We start from the raw sequence: 21,745 nt of genomic DNA, 5'->3' as shown, positions 1-21,745 counted from the left end.
GTTGAGGTAGGGCAGTACTAGGTACGGATAAACATGTCACCATATTACAGGTCCCTGAAAGTTATTCTGAAATAGCCTCCAGATACAGAATAATTCCTGTGGTCCCAGGAAGTGCCTGCTGGTTCCACAGAAGATTCTGAAGTACAATGTCAAAACTAAAATGTCAGGTTTTTGCTGTTTCGTATAAACACAGGGATATCAGAGAAATAAGATGAGCTCGTGTCATGTTTCTGAAGAGCCTATCTGATTTTCCTGTCTTGAATGCAGGGTGTGAGCTCATGTGACGTTAATAAAAACAGTGCCAGTAACTTTCTTTGCTCCTATACACTCCAGTTGAAATGCTACTTCCCTAGGACTCAATATCCTGAAACAATGTTACAATGTGTCTTACTCCTTCTCCTTGTCTGTCAAGAGTAAAGTAGTTTTTGCTGTTAAATTTTAAGGATCTAGGGATCTGTTATGAGCAGAATTAATTGCCCCTCAAAAACACAGACCATGTGACAATTACTAAAGGCTTAATTCTGTTGCTTTTGACTGGGAGCTGGAGTTTGTGTTCACTTTCTGTTACCAGAATGTGTTTCCGTGCTCTGAGTTAAGCGATTGAGACAAATACTTTCTCATTCCTCAAATCCATCAAAGTTTGAGTCTTTGCTTCTTATTACAAAGACAACTAAAACTAATCCATTTATTTTGATTTTTGTTCAGTATTTTTATTTGTATGTTCAGAGCAATTTAGTTAGCAGTTTAGTAATTCAAGTGTTGCACAAAATTTCATGGAGAGTTGTAGTTTTTACTTTCCACAGTTAAAAGCAGGTAAAGATTGTGGATTTAATCCCATTTAGTCAATGGCATTTATGTTGTATAGAGTGAAGTAACTCTCCTTTATTGTTCTTTAATTAGGATTAACATTTTTGGAGTCACAGTGACCTTTTTGGCCTGTCTGGGCTAGACCCAAAAATGCTTGGTATGCAAACGTTCTTTTGTCTCTTGAAAGATTTGCATGAAGATACACCCTTGAAATGTTTGAGATTTTCCTTACTACCTATCTCCTTGGAACTGGGCACCTGACAGAGAATGACTAAGGCTAAATAGGCTTTTGTCCCAGAACACTTTACATAGTACTTGAAGTTTCAGGAAAATTATATAAGGCTACTGCTTTGTTAGGTTCTGCAGTCATTAGGTGAAGTTGGTCAGCAATAAATATGTTAAATATTTGTTAAAAAATATTTCCTCTAAAAAAAGGTTTTAAGTCAAGGTTCTAAAATACAGTAATATGACATCATATACATCACTCATTAAAATGTCATGCATTTAGAAACAGGTATCTGTAAACAAACTGTACAAGGTCTTGGCAATTCTCAATTGGGAAAGTATTTTTCTGCTGAGCTTACTATAAAGAGGTTTCAAGTCTTATTTTGTGGTGGCCTTACTTTCTTTAACCTTGCAAAAAAGCTAAATACTTCCAGTCCTCTAGGGATTTCCTCTAGGGAAAAAGAAAAACTGAACATAGTAAGTTGTTTTTATTGTGCGTTGGTTATAATGGGCTTTACCACTTCAAAGGAATGAAGAGTCTTAGCAGCCATTCAAAGGCTACCTCACTTTAGTTGCTTGAAACAAACATTTTATCTTGGCATGGATCAGATGATACTTTGCAAGAATGAGATTGTAAGTATAGAGGTGTTTGGGGTTTGTAGCTGTTCTTCTGGGCAATGGGGGCTGGGATTTCAGCACACATTTTGTATTTTTACTACTGGTGGTTGTGTCAGGTGGAACATACTGGTTTTGTCACTGCTGGACAGAGTAAAGCTTCTGCTGGGGAAATGATCACGTGGTGGTGTTAAACAGATGAGAGTGTGTACGTCTCACTCGTGCAGTTTTGGGGGTTACAGCATTAAGTAATGATGGTTTTAAGTGTAGAGCTAGTTTCCTAAGGTATGAAGACAGCATTTTCTTTATATGACTTTTTATAAATCATACCTGTAATAATTCTAAGAGTTAATTCAAAGCATTACTTTGGTCTAATATGCTTTTGATTATAAATTGGATAGAAAGCAATTTGAAACAGTTCTGGTGTGTTACTGATTGCTGTAGAACATTCTTCATTGAATTTTAGAGTGTATACTAAGATAGAATTAAACTTTGTGTATTTTTATTGGAATTATGAATTTATGAACAGATTTTATATACAGCTAGCTGAGTGCTAGCTGACCAGGTTGTTTTATTGCATATTTAGTACGAATGTACTGAAATGAAATTCTGCTTTGTGAAACAAAGTGCTTTGTATAACTTCTGCATTCTTTGGTAAATGACTATCAGCAGCAGGAGCATCCTATAGATTGAGATAACAGTAATCCTTGTGAGTCCAGCACAGCAGCACCTGAAGACTTTCTTTTCTGACACTACATAACAGAATGTGGATTTTGGCCCAGCTAGGCAGTCACCAGGCCTTCTGCATGTGAACAGGTGCTCAAGGAGCTAGGGGTCTTGCAGGTGGAAATTGTCTGAGACCAGCTGGACGTCCCTCCCAACATTATGCATGTGTCAGAGAAGGGAGTAACTGAGAAGGGATTAATCAAAAGGGCATCTCAGAGTGACTTCCTGGAAGACCACCAAAGACCTCCCCACCTAAGAATGCAAATGTTACAATGAGTTCCATGAAATCTGATGTATATTACAAAGAGTTTCATATACATGTGTATCTAGTAGGACAGTATAAGTCTTGCCTAATGTAATTTATGACATGCACAACTTCAAGAACTATCTCTTGTGTAGTTCCCACTGTAATAAAGAGTGCCTTGCCTTCTAAAACTTTGACAACTTAGGACGTTCTTTTAGTGACCAAATTTTACCGTATCATATACTGTCATTTTAGCTGGACACTACACTAGCATTTTGATGACTGAAAGGGGATGAGGCAGTGAAATCTGTGTGTCTAGTTGTTCCAAAATAAGCTTTTTAGGCAGTGTGCAAAGTCCAGTCCACACAGATCAGATACCCAGTTTATTACAACCTTGCACAAGGTTGGGTGCCAGCAGACTAGTGCCAAAAACTAGCACACTATACTGACAAAGCAGACTGTTCACGTTGTAGAAGTTGAGATCCAGTTACAATGTTGCCTTGATTGATGTACATCAGGGCTAAAACTGAGTAAGGGCAGTTTACCATGATGATGACATCCTGTTATCTGTCCCATTAACAATTCATGCAAGACTGCACCTTGTAGTGGACCCAGTCTAACAGTCCTTTCCAGGGCAGTAATTGTCACTCTTTAGTTACCAATTTAACATGGTGAGGGACAGTGCATGTGCACCATCCTATTATAGAAGTTGGATGCATCACCAAACTCTGGACGTTGCTGACCTTTGGGTCTGAGAGTAGCTTCTGTATTTCTTGCAGCTTTCCAGTAGCAGTGGAAAAGCTATTGTTGAAGGAATTTTCCTGGACCAAGAAAGACCCTGGCAGGCAGATTTACCAGTTCTGATTTTCACCTTGTTATTAGAATATGTTGAAAGTAAGCTAAAGTAAGGATTCTGCACTGTTCTGACCCCGTATTTAGAGCTGCTGTAGGTGACAGCAGTGTTGATGATTTAGTAAACTCTAGCTGCAATATCTGGCAGTCTGGCTGAAGTGCTACACAATTCAATAACTTAACCTGACTTGGGTTTTTGTTTTGTTTTTGTTTTTCCTTTTTTTAAAAGGAGTCTGCATCTTGGTGAGTCATTACTGAATTCAGGGTATGCAGAAAACAAAGATATATTCTGACATTATAGGCTTATAGTCAGTGTGAAAATGAGTTTGTCCTAGGATCTTCCAACACCTGCCTTTGTTTGTCCTTGAAATCTTGTTATAATTGTATTAAACATACAAATACCATACCTTTGTGTATTAAATTGAGAGCTGTGTTCAGGTACTGATTGACATAAGAAGATGAGCATTGCTTAGTCATCTTAGTTGCCTTTGGTTTCACTGCATGAATGAACAAATTGAATCCAATGAAAAAAAAAAGGTTCCCAAGGTGAGAGGCTGATAAACAGGGCAAACACTGATCCCCAGAGGTCTGCATTGTGTTAATTGTAGCTTCTGTAGCAAATCTTCTGTTTGTGAACCTCCAGCATTCCTCTTCTTCACTTGGAAAGACTAATGTTTTGGACCTCCTGTCTTATGCACAGGTTCAGAGCCCTTGGACAGAGAACAGAAAGGAAGTTTTGTGCTGAACCATTTTGCATAATATCTGAGTGTAATTTCTAAAGTGTTTTTAACTACTGGAATTAATTTAACCAAAAACTTAAGTCTCATAAGCCAGTAGTGTTGGTTCATGTACTGATGATGGAGTTCCTCTTCTTAATGATGTATCTTTCTAAGAGTTTTTTAAAATAAACCATCATCCTTTTAATGAAATGTTATATGTATTCATAAAATGCAGCCACCTCATTTACAGAAAAGGTAGCTGACAATATGATAAAGCTTGTTTAGTGGTCATAGTCAAGTGTCCAAGTCTTTTGTTTTCTAAACTAGCTTGTCATGATACAGTCCTTTAATTTCCAGCTAATATTTTGAAGAAACAGGCAGTTTAATTATTTGTTCTTACAACAGTCAAAAGTTGCCTGTAGGATCTTTACTGTAATGATAGGCTTGTAAAGCTCCATTTTTGGAATCCAGAAATTTCAAATGTCATTACAGCTGGAAATGCAGGTGCCCAAAGATTTGTCATGAGCTTGTGTTGTAAATGTAAGATGCTTTATTATAAAATAAATATTATTTTAGTTCTGTAATTTCTATAACTTTGTGTAGGCTTGGATTTTTCTTATGAAAATGGAAAGTTTAAAGTATTTATGGATACTTAAAGGTTAATGGTACTTCTAAAGCTTGATTCTTGTGTGGTGCAATTATTATTATCTGTTTTCAAAGGTAAATTTTAAAGCTGTGCTTACAACATGCTAATAGTGTTAAATTTGAAAGAACTGGTTTATTTAGACCTGTGGAACACTTAACTATTTCTCTGTAGGTGTTAATTTAACCAACTGTATTGACATTCTGGGTATGTTTTTACATACACAAGATATTAGTTACACATATTAGTCCAGCACTCTGACCAGATTCTTTTAGATATTTCAGACAAGGAGGGATTAATGCTTTAATACCAGTTGAAGTAATTTGAAATTACATTGCATCAGTATCTGAAGGGTGGGTGTCAGGAAGAAGGGGCCGGTCTCCTTTCATTGGTACCCTCTGATACAATGTGGGGCAACAGACATAAACTGAAACAAAGGGAGTTCCACCCCAATATGAAGAAAAAAACTTTTTTACCTTAAGGCTGACGAAGCACTGGCATACGCTGTCCAGGGAGGTGGTGGAATCTTTTTCTCTGCAGATGTTTAAAACCTGTCTGGTTGTGTTTCTGTGTGACCTGCCCTAGGTGATGCTGATTTGGTGGGGGGGTTGAACTCTATGATCTCCAGAGGTCCTTTCTAACCCCTACCATTCTGTGATTCTTGAATGTGGTTTTACCCTGGCCAGCAACCCAACACCACACAACCAGACATCCCCGCCACCGAACCAGGTGGGATGGAGGAGAATTGAAAGGGTAAAAGTGAGGAAAAAACCTTGTAAGTGGAGATAAAAAACAGTTCAGCAGTTAGAGATACAATAAAAATATGCTTGTAAGAAAAGGAAAAAATGAGAGGAAAATATAACCCAACAAAGACAGGTAATGCAAATGAAAACAATTGCTCACTATCAACTGGCAGATGCCCAGCCAGTCCCATAGCAGCAGCCTCACTACCATGTTGCTGAGCATGATGTCATGTAGCATGGGATATCCCTTTGGTCTTCTGGAATCAGCTGTTCTAGCTGTGCCCCTTTTTAGCTGCTTGCCTACCCACCAAGCTACTTGCTGGTGTGGTGGGATAAGGAGCAGAAAAGGCCTTGGATGTGTAAGCACTGGTGAGCAGTAACAAAAACATTATTGCATTATCAGTACTATTCGGCGCAAATCCAAAACATAGTTTCATACTAATTACTATGAAGAAGTGTGACTCTATCTCAGCCAAAGCCACTACAATGAAAAAGACTGGGATAATTGGGATCAAGCCAGATATCTTGCCACTTACCATGGTCAGCATACACAGCAGCTCTCAGATTAGCACAATCTATTTGAGTTGATCTCAGTAAGTGATCCCTACACCTGTGGGCATCAGCTGTGATCTGAGGCTGCATTTTTCATTATAAGAGCTTACTTTTCTCTAGCTGTGCACATTAGCTTTTTATACATCATGTTATTTTTTGTAGCTGTTTTTTCTATCATCTTGTTCTTTTGTGCCTACTTTGCTGACTTGCAAGTAGCCTTCTAGCAACCAGCACAGCCTGCTCTCTCCTTGACTCTTTCCAACTTGATAGAAGGTTTCCATTTTTATATTCATCCCTGAATATCACTGGAATCAGTTCAGTGTTCTAATAATAAAAAAATGTTCTCCATTCTTCTTTTCCAAATTCATTAGCTACCTTTGAGTGCCTGTGTTAGCACTCGCAATGTTTTTACACTTTGTAAGCCTGTGCATATTACTTGTCTTTCCATTACCTTTTTATTTACAGCACAGGTCATCTCTTATTTGTTACTAAAGTGCTCAATCAGAATTTCCAGTATTACTTAACTGTAGGCACATAATTGGCACATAACATTCACCCTACCATATCACAGACTGTCATGGCCACAATGCCTGATAGTATCAAGAATCCACCACTCTGACTGGGTTTGCTTGCATAATGCACAAAAGGAGGGTTATTTTTGTCATATAGGGTTTTTTTGAGGTTGTTTTTGTTTTGTTTTGTTACATTGCGCTTGTTTTTCATTTAGCAAAGTGTTACAGCTGTAAAATCACTAGTAGTTAAAAGAGTGTAATAATTTCAGTACACAATTGCCTCTTACTACAAATGTTATTCTGTGTACTGGTATCTCTAACGTGCTTTATCATCACACACTGGATGTCTCTAGTTGCTGGGAAAGAATACATAGGTGGAGCACAGTTGACTATATTTCTCTTCCCAAAGCCTTATTCTGTTCATTTTTGAGGGTTTTATGCACTACATGAGGCAGAGATGTGTATGTACTTCCCCAGTGCTGGTCTGGCTAATTAAGGAAGACTTGTATTACACCCTTTTGATTAACTCAGGGATGAAAATTACACAGCCAGTTGATTCACTTAACTGTCATAGCTGATTGATCGTCTCAACTGTTATATACATTTTCCTAGAACAAAGACTACACAGATCTTTGTTAAGTTCAGCTTTGTTTTTAATTGTTGTGGTCACTCTCTGTCTTTATCCCTGAGCTTCATGAGCATGTAGTTTCTGTCTGTCTCTGCAGAGCCTTACTCCATTTCAGCAGTTCATTCATCAGTCATGAAATGTTTGGAGTCTTTATGTTTTGACATTCAAAAGAAGGACTTTTATCTAAGATGGGGTTTTTGGCATTGTATACACACTTTATTTTTCAATAATTCGAACATCATTTATATTGTAGGTCATGCAGGAGTGTCTGCCAGCATGATGAAGAAAAGAACTTCCCACAAGTAAGTTCTTAGTATTTTTACTGAAGTATTGCTCTCAGTAACTGAAAGTACTGTTCTAGAATTATGTTTGTATTGTTCCACTCTCTTAGTTCTTGAAAATAATGTGGAATAATACTCAGTCTGTATATATGTGTAGTATCAGACTTTTAATTCTTGTAAAGAATACCCCCCACAAAATTTTAAACACAGTTTCGGCTGCCAATGTGAAATGGTCCTTGGATACAACTTTGTAATTCTTTTTTAGAATTCAGAGAGGAGTTGCAACCCAGAAATGAGCCCCTTGTATTGAACAATCTCTGTTCCCTGGCACAGAGTTCGTGTATTGTCACCAGGCCAATAAAAACTGCCAAATGTGCTTACAAGTAACCTAGTCTTGGACTTGTCTTAGAAATTGCCTAATCTTGCGTTCCTTACAACTGTAGTCTTGAAAAGGACTTTCCACTTTTCTGAAATACAGAATACACTGACATACTTCTGTAAGGAGGCTGCTATTTGTATGTAAAGTATACCTACTTGTCCTTCACATTCATGGCATATATTTTTCCCTCTACAATGTTTTTAAATACTAGTAGCTAAACATAGGTGAGTAGCTGTGTGAAAAGGGAGGTAATGTTCTGGGTGTAATTGGTCTTAGTGTCCAACAGTTAAGATACCGTATCTGACTACATCTCTGGTGGGAGAAATCTGAGCTGGGTAAGTGTGAAATGTTACTACATGTATTTTAACTCCTATAGTGGTGCTTCAATGAAAAGCAATTTGTTTGGCAAGTCTGTTTTCCACGATTGACATAGTTAATCGCTGCTAACAGTGTTAACTTTTCCTAGAAACAACACTTGATGTAAAATTACTCTAATCCCTTCCACCAGCTCATCATTATCCATTCTTGTCTATCTTCATACAAGGCAAAGAGAAACATTTATTTGTTTAGGGGCAGGTAGAGTTGGTTAAAACTTAATTTCTCTTGTTCTCTTTCAACCGCTCAGAGAAAGGAGTGTATGATGGGAAGACTATCAGAGGTGGGTTGCCTTTTGTACTTGAGGGTGGCTAGATTTGTCTTTATTGTTGTGTCGATATACACTTATTTAAATACCTAAATAGGCTGTAACTTGTTAGCATAAAGGTATTTATGGGATGTTAGACATTTTAATCATAAGTTTCATGATTTTGAGGCATTTAACTTTAACATCCACCTTAGTTTTATGTTAATTAACTGAGTTCAGTGGTTTATTAATTATGTAGTAAAGCAGTTTTGTACCAAACCGAGATGTTTTTCTGTGTGCTGATCACTGACTTGTCCAAAAGTGAGACAAAATAGTAGGAATTGTTTTTTATTTTTAGTTTACCATAAATGAGCAGGATATGAATGATTGTAATAATATATGCTGATACTACTCTGAGCTGTTATGGTAGACTGTGAGTTACTAATATTTACTGATATCACTAATATCACTGATTCAGTTTTTTTAATTAGTCCTCATATAAAGAAAAAGAGGAACAAGCCAACAGGCACTTGGAGGTCATTGAGGAGATTTTATACTAGCTTTAGAAGATTTCTGGCAGAGGAGGGAACCAAGAGGATGGAACAGGGCGTGACTCAGTGATTGAGGATGTGATAGAATGATAGTGTGGATGAGTCTCCTGAATTCTTCTTTACCAGCATTTGGTAGTTAACTGTTGACCCTTTTGGAAATCATTCCGTGCTTATAGGACAGTTCTTCAAAGTGATGTAGTGATGATCTCAGCCAATATGAATCTGATCACCAACATCAGATCAAGTCAGCAATCTCTTGGATCTCGTTCTTTCTGCCCTTGATGCATAAGGAAAGAGTACCAAGCAGTAGTATAAAACAATCCTTTCTTCACAGGGTTTTCAGAAATCTTGCTGGTTGGCAATTCAGGGACTGAGGCACAGGTTGCATCTGCAGTTTAACTATAAGTGAACTTTAGCATTTTAAAATTCAGATCCCACTTTAAGCTGACTTGTAATTTTGATTCCTGCAGCATCTGAAGACGAATTTCACAACTTAATGATAGCTTGCAGAGGAGTGCAGAGTACATTAAAACTTTTGCTTCACAGTCTGAATATTGTGGAAGTAGTTAGAAAGTAGTTTAAAAATTTCTCACTACCATTCTTCTATTAAAGATAGTCTGTAATAACATCACAATTCTAATTAAGTGTTAATAAAAATAACTTCCTGCTTAGCACCACAGAAGACTTGAAACAGACCTATCATTGGAGCTGTACTGTGTTTATACTGTTTCATAGTTTTCCTTCTGTTTATCACAGTTTTTCCTTTTTTTCACAGCTGAAGGTTATGGTTTTCTTTCACCCTTCTTTTTTTTCCTTAATTCTACTGTGTGGTGGTTTTCTGAGCTGAGAAAGTCGGAAAAAAACTCCAACAAATTAACAACCAAAGCTAAATGCATAACTGTACATGATAAGTTATTGGCAGTTGCCATTTTTCCTTTTTATAAATGCTAATTGGTATCTTAAGCACAACTCTGAAAGCATAGGCTTTTTCTGCTACTAGTCCTGTGCTGTTTAGCACCACACTGGTTTCCCTGGTAGCAGCTGCCAAAGAAGTTTGTGTGAATAAATAGGACTGAAGAAACTTTTTGAGGACTACACAAGGCAGAAGAATCTTTTCAAGATTTTAAAGTATCTGCTTTTAATAAAACTTTTCACATAACTAGGTTTTACTTACCAGCTTACTGCCTCCAGGATAAAGAAACAGACCTGTAACTTCTGGGGACTGAAGGGCCTATTACAATGAGGATGTGTCTGATACGTGAGGAGCTATTTCTAGTACTTGCTATTTTCTGGGTTTCCTCTCTCCACCTTTCTAGGAATATTTTACCCAATCTTCAAAAGCAAATATCTGTGGAATTATAAAAATAATACTAATAAAACATAAGGAAAAAATAGTACTGTTCCTTCTGGATTTAGTGTCATAGAAGATTATGTGCATTTGTATTTCTTGATGTATCACAGAAATAACACATTGTTGAGGAGAGGAGAGGTTTGTGTGGTAACTTGATTGTCTTCAGTGGAAGTGTATTTGTAGTTACTACTTATTGATAGCTCAAAACTTACACTTCCTTTCTTGCTCCGTGTTCAGATGCAGTTACAAGTAGGTCTCCTTTGTAATTTCCTAGTTTGAAAATCTAATTTCTTACAGTATGAGCCATTACAATTTAGCATGAATGGGTGTTCAGTAGTACAATCTTCAAACCCAAATTTGAATGGCAAGTATACCTGGTGAATACGTGATTTGTAATGTATTTTGCTCCCTGAGGCATTTTAAAGGTAGTTACCAGTTTGAATTCAGTTATGAAGCTTTTTCCCATCATAATGTTCAAAATGAGTGCTAAGCTTTTTGCTAACAGCTCCAATTCAAACAACCACTAAACCATATCCTGAAGCACCACATCTAAATGCTTCTTGAGCACCCCAGAGATGGCAACTCCACCACCTCCCTGGGAAGCCTATTCCAATGCCTCACCACTTTCAGTAAAGAAATTTTTTCTAATATCGAACCGAAACCGCCCCTGGCACATATGAAACCCATTTCCTCTCATCCTATTGCTGTTAAAAGTGGGAGAAGAGACTAGCACCAGCCTTTCCACAACATCCCTTCAGGTAGTTGGAGAGAGCAGTAAGATCTCCCCAGTGCTTTCCCTTCTTCAGACTAAGTAACTCCAGTTCCCATTAAAGTGGATTATGCTTCATAGGCAGAAAATAACATTGTTAGGTTAAATATGGATAGTTTTCCATGGATAGTTACCTATGGATAGATAACTTTTTAGTGTTATTTCTACCTCTTTTAATAATAAGATGATAAATAGCATAGACAAATTCTAAAACTGACACTGTTTTATCATTTTATCTCTTTTAACTTTCTTTAGTTATTTTTATTCTGCTTTAGAGTGGTACTATGATTCATTAGAACTAAACAAATTATTTGCACGCAAAAGAAACACATTTTTATTGTGCTGAGAACCACATCTCTGATCTCATTTTTGTAAAAGTAAACCATTACTGAGACCATTAAAATTTTAAGAAAGGTACTTGAGCAAGAAGTAGAATTTGGAAATGGTTCTGGTTTCTTCATAAAATTAGAAACAACTTTGTGAGAGAGTGGCTTTTACATGGAAGATGTTGGAGATCTTATTGTAGTCTGTGTTATCACAGTTAGGAATACAAAACCTGCAATTTGATCTTGCTGAAAAGGCCAAATGGTAGCAACAGTGAAATCTGTCAAAACTCTCTGCTAAGATCTTCATGGTGAATGAAAATCCAGAGGTGTGACAAGCTGCTGAAGGAATTGTGCATCTAATTTTAAGTAGTTAGAATTACTTCTTCAGCTTTATGCATTCCAGTGTCATGTAGTGAGTGGATTATTATCAAAGAGTGCTTCTAGGATTGCAGTGGTATGATTGTCTTTTTTGGATCACACAGGGAGTCCTCTGAGGCCATTCATCATTTCTGAACATGTTTCTCTTTGGTCACTGTCTGTAATCTGTGGAAGAGTATTGTTTTCTGTAATGGGTGCTCCTTTTAGGTGTTGCTCTTAAGCGTGATACTGTTGTGCAAATTTTACTGCAATTTAAATTAAATATGCCACAAGGAGTGACACAAAAATTAATTTCACATTTAGTTGGCATTCATTACAATTTTGATGAAGCAACCCTTTAATATTTTTAGGAATGTGTATGTTCATTTTAACATGCTAAAATACATTAATTCTGTCACCAGTATACTGTTATAATGTTCCTTAGTTTCTTCCATTTGAATTAAGAATTTGCGACTTGTGTTTAATAACTGAATAGAACAAAACTTGTATTTCATTTGAAACTTTCAAGTAGCATTCATGACCATTGATTGGAACAACAGCTGTTATTCACCAGCTGTAATTTCCATGCATCTTTCATTCAAACAGAGTAAGGACAAAAAAGTATATTTAATCTGTTTTTCTCATTTAAGGAGTACCCTTCTATTGCCATTACCATTGCTTACAATTATTTCTTGCTATATTTAAAAGGAGTGCTAGGGAAATGTTGCTTCCATGTGTCTTTAAAAATACTTAGAGTAAAAAATATCTGTAAATGGAGAAGGAAGCCAGATCTCCTTCAGTTGAAAACACAGGCTGGGGAAAACAAATATCTTGGAAGAATTTTAGTTAGCCACTTACTACATCCTCCTGGGATATAGCTCTTTCTAGTGTTACGCAGAGAGCAACAATGTAACAAAGGATTTAATGCTGGCAAGTAAGTACTTTGAAACTTGACTGAGATTTACATTTAGTCTAGCTCTTTTGGCTTAAGCAAACTAGTTATAGAAATGACTAGTAGAAAACTGGCCTGTTTTAAGCACAGAAGAATGTTTCGCTCATTTGCAGTGTAATTTTCTTTTTTCCTATACAGTGCTATACATAATTTGAATAAGGTGCACTAAGCTATAAAATATATTGCCATCTATGTACCTGTTTAATATTATGTTTGTATCTGTGTACAGAAAGCATAGAAACAATGTGGGACCAAGCAAACCTATTACTCAGCCACGAAGAAATATTGTAGGCTGCAGAATACAGCATGGATGGAAAGAGGGGAGTGGACCTGTAACACAGTGGAAGGGCACAGTTCTTGATCAAGTTCCTGTAAATCCTTCTCTCTATCTTATCAAATATGATGGATTTGACTGTGTGTATGGACTAGAACTGCACAAAGATGAAAGAGTTTCAGCGCTTGAAGTTCTTCCAGACAGAGTTGGTAAGTGGTGTTGATTTTTACTCCTGAATTCACATCCATTTAAGCCAACATTTACAATTAAATGTTCTTCAAGAACTCAAGTGTTCTATTTATTTTATTTATTTTTTGGTTCTACAAAGATTTGATGATAACAGCAAATGTAGTGCCATATTCTGTCTTTAAGCAGTAGGCAGTATGTTCTGTAGTTTATGTTTAATCTTACGGCTAAGTTTGATCAGTAAAGTTAACATGGATGTTTTTGTTAAAATTTAAACTAAGCCATCTTGTGCTGGCTCTTTTGGGTGTCTGACAGTAATAATGTCATGTTTTTCTTCATGTACTTGCCCTAAGTACTTTTAATAATGGGGAAAAAGACTTTTTAAGTGAAATAACAAGGACTTTTCCTCACCATTATGAGGCACTAAACCCCAGAGTTTCATCAGTTTCATAGAATTGTCCTGTTACTGGCCGCTCTTCCTCTTGTACCCGGCCTGCCTCTCTCCCTCCAGTATTTAGTTAAAATACAGAATCTTCACTTCTGTGACTTCAACTGATCTCCCTTTACCTTACACTATGATTGTTTAATCATAGGGAGCACAATGATGTGTTGTTATTTTAACAATATTCTGCAGTTCTTCACTAGTAAAGTCCCTGGAACTGGCAATGTTTGTTTCACATTTGAATTGGCTAACCTCCAGTCAGATTTGTTTATTAATCAGAGTAAATCTTTTCACAAAGACCTATATTTGTATTTTAGAATAAACTTAAGAAATGCTATCATTTCAGCTTCATCTCGAATTAGTGATGCCCACCTGGCAGACACAATGATTGGTAAAGCTGTGGAACATATGTTTGAGACAGAGGATGGCTCAAAAGATGAATGGAGGGGGATGGTTTTGGCTCGAGCTCCTATTATGAACACATGGTTTTATATTACCTATGAGAAGGATCCCGTCTTGTATATGTACCAACTCTTAGATGATTATAAAGAAGGTGACCTTCGCATTATGCCTGATTCAAGTAAGTAGGACAGTTATTTTTTTTCTTCTGGAAAGTGTCAGCTTTTTATATTAATGTTCGGCTGTGTTTTATTTATAGAAAGAAAAGCTGACAAAGATTGTTTTGTTATTCCCCTTTATTTTAAGTATCGTAGGTAACGAAAGTTATAGCACAACAAAGAACATTCGTGTTAACTGCTGAAATAATTTTTCTGTAATTATTACTAATTCTTATGAAATTATGCATAGTACTGTGAAATAGTTTATGCTTGTATCTTTTAACAGAAGCTGGAGAAAACAGAAGTTCACTGTTCTTGTGGAAGTATCACAGCTCATTGAGACGGTTCTTGATTTGTATTTCTGAAGCAGTTCTTGTTGGATAGCATTTTGTTACTAACTAATAAAGTCATTAATTTTGCTGGGGTAGATGTCTTTAGTTTAAAAAAAATTAAGTTTTGTAGGAAAGAAGTACTAATATTTTGAAGTTTATTTCAATGTTGCATCGTATCAGCAAGAAAAGTATTTTGTCAGATTAGGAGGAGTATTTTTTTCCTCCCTTCAGGAAGCAAAAGTCATCAGGGCTTTTCCTATTAATTTAGAAGGATTTCACAGAAGCAATATTTTTCAAGAGATTTGGATAGCCAATACAAAAAAAGATGAAAAGAGGTTGTAAAAAAACTTCTATTTCTCCTGTGTATCTGAAACACGCTAGTCTGATAGAGATAATCTTGGCTTTAAAGAAAATAAGGAATTGGATAACTGAAGAGGTTAGCTAGGTGGTGCTTTATGTAAATATTAGTTACAGTTTGTTGAGTTTGAGATTGTCTTGCTTCAGATCTCTTACTGCAACTGGTTTCCCGGCTAAATGGACAAGTGGCACTTATTTGCATACTGTATGTAGTAGTCATCTGTGTGTATATATTTTTCCCTTAGTCTAACAAAAAGCAAAGTGTCAGCTATTTGTGAAAGAATGAAACACAGATGTTAGAGGAAGAAAGTGGCCTTCCACTTCCTAAAGAAATGGAGTAAACTCTTCCATATTTAAACCTTCAAATAATCTGTTTTCTTAACTGTTAAAAAGGACATGCAATGTATTTTAGGTCTGCTTTGCTTTCTTCCAACCATTTAGGGGTGCGAGTGGGGGAAAGTGCTTACTGTTGAAGTACTTTGTGTTCTTTCAACTTGCTGTTGAAGTACTGGTTGGGTTTTAATTCACTTTTTTCTCTGTGCTCACCACAAGACTGATTTGAAAGCAAATTACTTACTTACAAAACACTAAGTATTTGCTACCTTCCCTGAATCTGAATGCTTTCCAGATCCTTGGAATTAGGTTTTTAAGTCAATGAGTAGATGTTAAAAGTAGTATTTTTCAAACCAGCTTTTAGAATACCTGGAAGTATGTCTAACTTTGGTGGAACTTGTCAGCCTTTTAAAACTAAAGTTTCTAGGGAGCTCTCGCTTCTCAAAGACAAGCTTTGCATATATGAGGAGACAAAAATTTAATTTCTTTTAAGCTTTTCCTGATGAGGGGAAGATGTATTGCTGGGACCAATACTAAAATTTTGTCAACACTTTGTAAAAGAAAATACAAGTTTAACTTGCAATTTTGCAAAGGAAGACTCTTACATAAAATTGATATTAAGAAAATAATATCTGTGGCTGCATTTATAGGACAAAACAAAAAGAAAAATTTCTCTTCAGTTGGTGCAAGAATCTTAAGCACTGACCAATCCATTAATTCCCTTTTGTTTTTCTTTTCTCGTTTGGGAGTTCTTTCACAACTAACAAATCTGAAAATAGAATGAATGAAACCTGGAAGGGATTTTTAATGGAAACTGGTAAAAAAGACATTAATTTAAAGGCTTAGGATTTCTAGAATAAAAGCCACATCATATGTGACCATTACTAAGAAAATTTCCTACTGAAATACAAAACAGAATTTCATCTAAACTACTCCAAAATGAGCACAAGCTGAGAAAGAAGGTATGGTAAGCTCTCTTGGTGGACAAAGATAATGATATGGTTATGCCTTACCAGCAGCATAATTACAGTATTGAATCAAAAGACCCTTTTAATAAGGACTTTACACTTGCTAACATTTAAGATGGGACGTTTTTGTTGTAGTGGCATACCTGCACTGAAATTTAAAATCATTTGTTTGGGAAAAGGGAGGTTTGCTTTGGCTGTTTCTGCTAAGGAGACCTGGTGGCTTAAATTCATTTATTCACAGTCATTTTCTGTAATTTCTGTGTAAAAGTCCCCATCAAAAGGTTTGTTTCTCTTGCTAATCAAAGTGCTGTTCTCATCAATAAGACTGAAGACAGCATTACTTGAAAATTGTTCTGCAACTGTACTTTATAGAAGCATGGAAAATCATTAGGTGCTAATTTACTACATAAAGCTAATTTTCTACATAATCTGTATTTAAAGCTTCCAGTTTTCCATGTGAGTTTCAAAGACAACTCTGAAGCTGTCTTCCATATTGAAAAATTCCATGAATGTCTACCAAAGCACACTGTTTCTGTGTTACAGATGATTCACCTCCTGCAGAACGGGAACCAGGTGAAGTTGTGGACAGCCTGGTAGGCAAACAAGTGGAATATGCCAAAGAAGATGGCTCAAAAAGGACTGGCATGGTCATTCATCAAGTTGAAGCCAAACCATCTGTCTATTTCATCAAGTTTGATGATGATTTCCATATTTATGTCTACGATTTGGTGAAGACATCCTAGATATCATCGTGAACTTTTGCCAAATTTGTGGAACTGTTAAATGTAAAATTTGTAGAGACAAAGACTTGACTGCTTTCCAGTTTAATGAAAGCTTAAATGTCCCTGCGAACCCACAATCTCGGCCAGCAAAACTGTTCTGTTCAGAATAATACAAACATGACACATTTTGTGTAAGAAAACTCCTTTTCTTGAAGGAAGTTGGTATATTTGGGCAGGAGGGAGTTAAAAGCAAAGAACAGCTGCAAATTCAAGCTGTGTAAAGTTGATCTAGTATTATAACCATTAATCTAAATTTTTTCATAGATTTAAACTTTTTTCTTCAACCTTGCACTCACTTGTTCAACTGCCACATGCAATTGCAGTTTGATATTTTGATATGCCTTCTTTTGTAACATTTAATTTCTTGGCTACTGGCAGCCCTTGTTTTCAGGGTTGGGACAGAAGTAACTTTTCTGAAAGGTTTTAAACAGTTTGTGCAGCACTGTGGAGTGCCTAACCCAAGTAACATCAATCTGCTGTTTCTATACTTCATTTCAGACTGAGCTTTTCAAGAACTTGCAGTACATAGAAGTACTTGTGCATTTTTACTAGTCACAGGGCAGTAGGATATAAAGCGTTCGACTTTAAGCACCTTTTAGTGAAAAGGCTTTAAACTATCAAAATATATTTAATGTGTATAACCAGTTAATGAGAAAATGCAGGTTAATGGCCCGTATCTACAAGTCATAGGAACCAGTAAAACACATGCAACAAGGCTGCCTTCAATCCTAAATGTTGAACTTTATTTGTTTGTTATACACACTTCTTGGCAAAACCCAAGTGCTTGGTGCCACAACTTTAACAGTCTATGCGCTACTTCAGAAGATTTTAGACTACACATTGGCAATCAGTAATCTCTCATTTAATATCAGAACCTAGCAACCTCAATGTTTGTGTGCGGACTTAAAAGCCTAACAGTAGTTAAATATTTTACATGGTAAATTCAGTCCCGTGCCAGGGGAGTGGGAGGGAATGTCCTTTTACATTGAAGACTTTAGGGAAGGAGAAGCATTTGTTGCCTTCTGCTCAGTCTGTTGCAATCTTTTGATGGTCTGGTTTGGTTTTAATCATTTGGGATCAAGAAGGCATCTTCCCAACTTGTTCCTTTTCTGGCTTTTCCACATAAGGAGTGTCCTGACAAGTCTACAGCTTAAACCTGTTGTTGCCTTTTGTGGTGTACATTGTACTTGCTTTGAGGTATACTTTTAATGTGAATTTCATTCTATGAACACTAGAGTTCTGCATGCAGTGGTGTGCTATCTAATGGAAGCTATAAGCAGTCTCAGTGGTTCAGTCATCTGCATTGGACTGTGGATGTAAATAGCAGTCCACAACAGCAAAATCCTTTCACAGTTTTAATCTTTCAAGATAGTTCTAAATGAAGGCTAGGGTTTTTTAAGCTTGGCAGCTTTTAAAACTATCAGAATTGCAACAATGACCAGTACAGCAACAAAATTGTCATGTTACATAAGGCAGTGCTCTGTAGGTTTCGAAAAACTGCTTCACAGAAATGCAGTATGTGAAGACAGTCAACACTGTTGATGAAAGGAACAAACACTCTGATGTCCAACCTTTTGCCATTAGTGGAAGGATGCAGGAGAGGTGGCTGTTAATCAGAGATCAGAGGTCTACATGACCTCGATTTTGGGTATTGAAGACTCAGTGGTTTAAGCCCCTTAAAGTCCATATTTTTGCCTGATTTAATATTCCAGCCTTAAGGCTTGTGCCTCATTATGCTGTTGAATGGTAATAAATGCTCTCCATAGAAATGCGGTTCCTTAATTATTTGTCCATTGCTACTATATTGCATTATGTCCAGTATTTCATCATGGGCAACCAAAGGCAGGCTATTGTCTTTCAGTGAACAGCTTCTCAATGCAGTCCTTAAGCACTAAGTACCTGGTCGTAAGCGTTCCTTATGTTTAGAACAAAGTGAGCAGATTTGCAACAGTGTTTTCATCATGCAGATCTGTTATGTGTTTCCTATTGACTCTTAAGAGTCCTGCATGTAAATCTCAAAGCTGAGCCTGGCTCCATGAGCCCAAGTTGATATTTGTGGCACAAGAATGATTGGGTGTATTGATTATACACAAGATAAGTGAATAACCTAGTACACTGAACTTTGGGCTGTGTATCTGAGGAAGTATCTGAGGTTTAGGTCTACTGGAACATTTTTAGCATTAGGCTTGCATTTGTGGGTTTTCTGCAAGCCTCTTGAATACACCACATATTCTGCCAATTAGCGTATAATCTATAAACTGTAAATTTTATGGTTGTTTTAAGATGTACCCGTTGTCAGTTGTGTATTTCATCTTTTTTTTTCCTCTCTTTTTTTTTTTTTTTTCTCTTCTTTTTTTTCTTGATAGCTTAAACCACCTTTTTGAGGCTTGAGACTAATTCCACTCCCTGCCCATCTGCTTTGGGCTTTGTTTTAGGCTCATGTTTCAGATCTGCATGCAGTGCTTGCGTTACCCTGGTAACTAAATGTTGGTTCCTTGTTATAGGGGTTCAACATTGCTTTCCAAAATCACACAGGGCTTGTGATGGCACAAGCCATGGATCTTTGTATAAAAGTTATTAGCCTTTCACATTTACTGCTGTAGTATTGTTGTATACTGTGTGTGTGTGTGATGTCAGGCTGCCATGTAAAACTTTTTAAAAGGAAAAAAAAAAAACACCTTAAATGCAGACCATCCTTTTTTGCATGCTTAGAGGGGTTAGAACGTTCAGTGTAACAAACTAAAGTTGCATGTTAAAATGTTTAGGTTTCTGTTTTGTTCTGTTTTTATTTTGTGTTCAGTTTTTTGTGAATTTGCTTATTGTGCTGTTTTAATGGTTGTTAGTAGGATTAAATGCACCGGTGAGACAAGCATAGTGCCAACAGAAGGTAATTTTCCAGTTGTATGTGTCACGCAGCATTTGAAGGGACCATGTATTCTGTTAATGAAAAAATAAAATCGCAGTTGATTGCAAAACACTACATTTTTCTTCTTTCTTTTGAGTGCCAAACCCTAAACTATGTTGGAGTAGACTATGGGGAAAACCCTTTTTATTGTAACAAGTAGAAGCCCTCTTTAAGTGAATTATTTTAAAACGGAGGCTTTCTCTTCAGATAGAATTGACTAGTTGCTTCAGGGGAGAGAATTATGATGAAAACAGTTTCTGGTTCCTTGAAAATGCTGTGCATTTTGTATTTTACATCATTAGTGCAATTTGGATGGTTCTTGGTATGTGTATAGTTCAAAGGTCTTCGTGTTCACATTTTAAAATTAGGTAATGACTTCATCTTTAGAGCTTGGTTTCATTATTTTTATTTTATTTTGAACAATGTAGACAGTTCCCTGTTCTCTGCATTTAGAAGTATAAACAGTTTAAATCTGTTCCTTAATTCTGTAAGTAATTTTTATAATTATGATGTAACTCTATCCTTAAAACATTTAAAATAAACCCTTTATGTGCAACTTATGACTGTAAACTGTGTTCTCATGAGCAAAATGTGACATGACTTCAGATTGAGAAGCATTTTTTTCAGTTTTCTAATTAAAAAGAGTTTATTATTTTAATGTTGAGCTATATATACTGGTATTATACTGGTATTAGACTTTCCCTTTGAAATGTTTGCTGCTTGCAAAGCCAAATCGTTACTTTTTTTCCAAGTAAATATGAATGCTGATAAGATGTAACTTGGCTAGAGTAAAACATACTGCTTAAGGTGTATTTTACCAAACACCAAAAACTCCCCACTAAGGGATTTTGCAAGGCTGTGAAGTAGTCTGTTGCAGAGCACACAAAATATTTCAGCAAAGGGGAACCTCATAATCATTTAGCAGTTCAGTGACACATTTGCTTCCTTTCAGTTAATGAAATTCAAAAATCAGCTGAACATGTTTTATTGATGATAAAAATAGGAAGGTTGATACAAATTAGAGGTGATGAGCAGAGAAAGTAATATCACCATGCTGCAGGTCTTTTCAAGTCATGTAAGTTGTTACAATTAGCACATGCAAACTGCATTTTCATGTTGTCAAATTATTAAGGCATGCTTTCAATATAGAATTTCTTTATTCTTAGCTCTTTTCTGACAATAAAAGTGGAAAGTATTATACGGATATCTCAAAATACATTTTTGGCACCAAGCTCATCAGATGTATACTGTGAATCTTGGAGAATGGCACCATGCAGTTGGGATGAATACCCAAGCCTCTTCAGATCCCTTAGTTCAGTGTCCTGTTTATGGTATCCTGTTTCCTGAAAGACTGGTCCCAGTGAAGATTTATATTGTATACCTCTGCCCAACAGGGACACTCTAAGGCTTTGCTTTATCAAGAGAATCACATCCCAAAAGCAGATGTTAATCTGTTAATTTAAGGTCATTAAGATCTAAAAGGAGAAGTAAGAACAGTTCAAAAAAATGACAGGTATGTTCTTGCAGCCTCAAGCACTGGGTAATAAAAGAGTTTAACTTCTTTTTTTCATGTTAAGGAACAATTTCTTTTCCACTTTATCTCAAGTTTCTTTGTCAGTAAGTTCCTGCCTTGCATGTTCCATCAATTAACTCTTCTCTGCCAATATCAGTACCTTACAATTTTAGTTCATTTCAGGATTGGCATCCTGGGAAAGTTACTAGATGATTAAGCAGTGGTTTGGCTTTTTCAGGCTC

The 21,745-nt window shown here is 36.4% G+C and overlaps 1 protein-coding gene across 6 annotated transcripts in view; it reads left to right on the top strand.

Annotated features, from left to right (window-relative positions):
- SPIN1 (spindlin 1) overlaps positions 1-20,550 on the top strand; it is a 50,138-nt gene extending 29,588 nt beyond the window's left edge. For all 6 annotated transcript variants that reach the window (XM_071732037.1, XM_071732036.1, XM_071732035.1 and 3 more), the window contains exons 3-6: positions 7,520-7,568; positions 13,084-13,337; positions 14,103-14,336; positions 16,847-20,550. In XM_071732037.1, the coding sequence (XP_071588138.1) occupies positions 7,520-7,568; positions 13,084-13,337; positions 14,103-14,336; positions 16,847-17,046 (737 nt within the window). In that variant the 3' untranslated portion in view covers positions 17,047-20,550. The remainder of the gene's footprint in view (positions 1-7,519; positions 7,569-13,083; positions 13,338-14,102; positions 14,337-16,846) is intronic.
- The last annotated feature ends 1,195 nt before the right edge of the window (positions 20,551-21,745 follow it).

The sequence above is a fragment of the Heliangelus exortis genome, chromosome Z, assembly GCF_036169615.1.
Source record: "Heliangelus exortis chromosome Z, bHelExo1.hap1, whole genome shotgun sequence".
Lineage (NCBI taxonomy): Eukaryota > Metazoa > Chordata > Aves > Apodiformes > Trochilidae > Heliangelus > Heliangelus exortis.
This window is presented reverse-complemented; position numbering and strand designations above follow the sequence as displayed.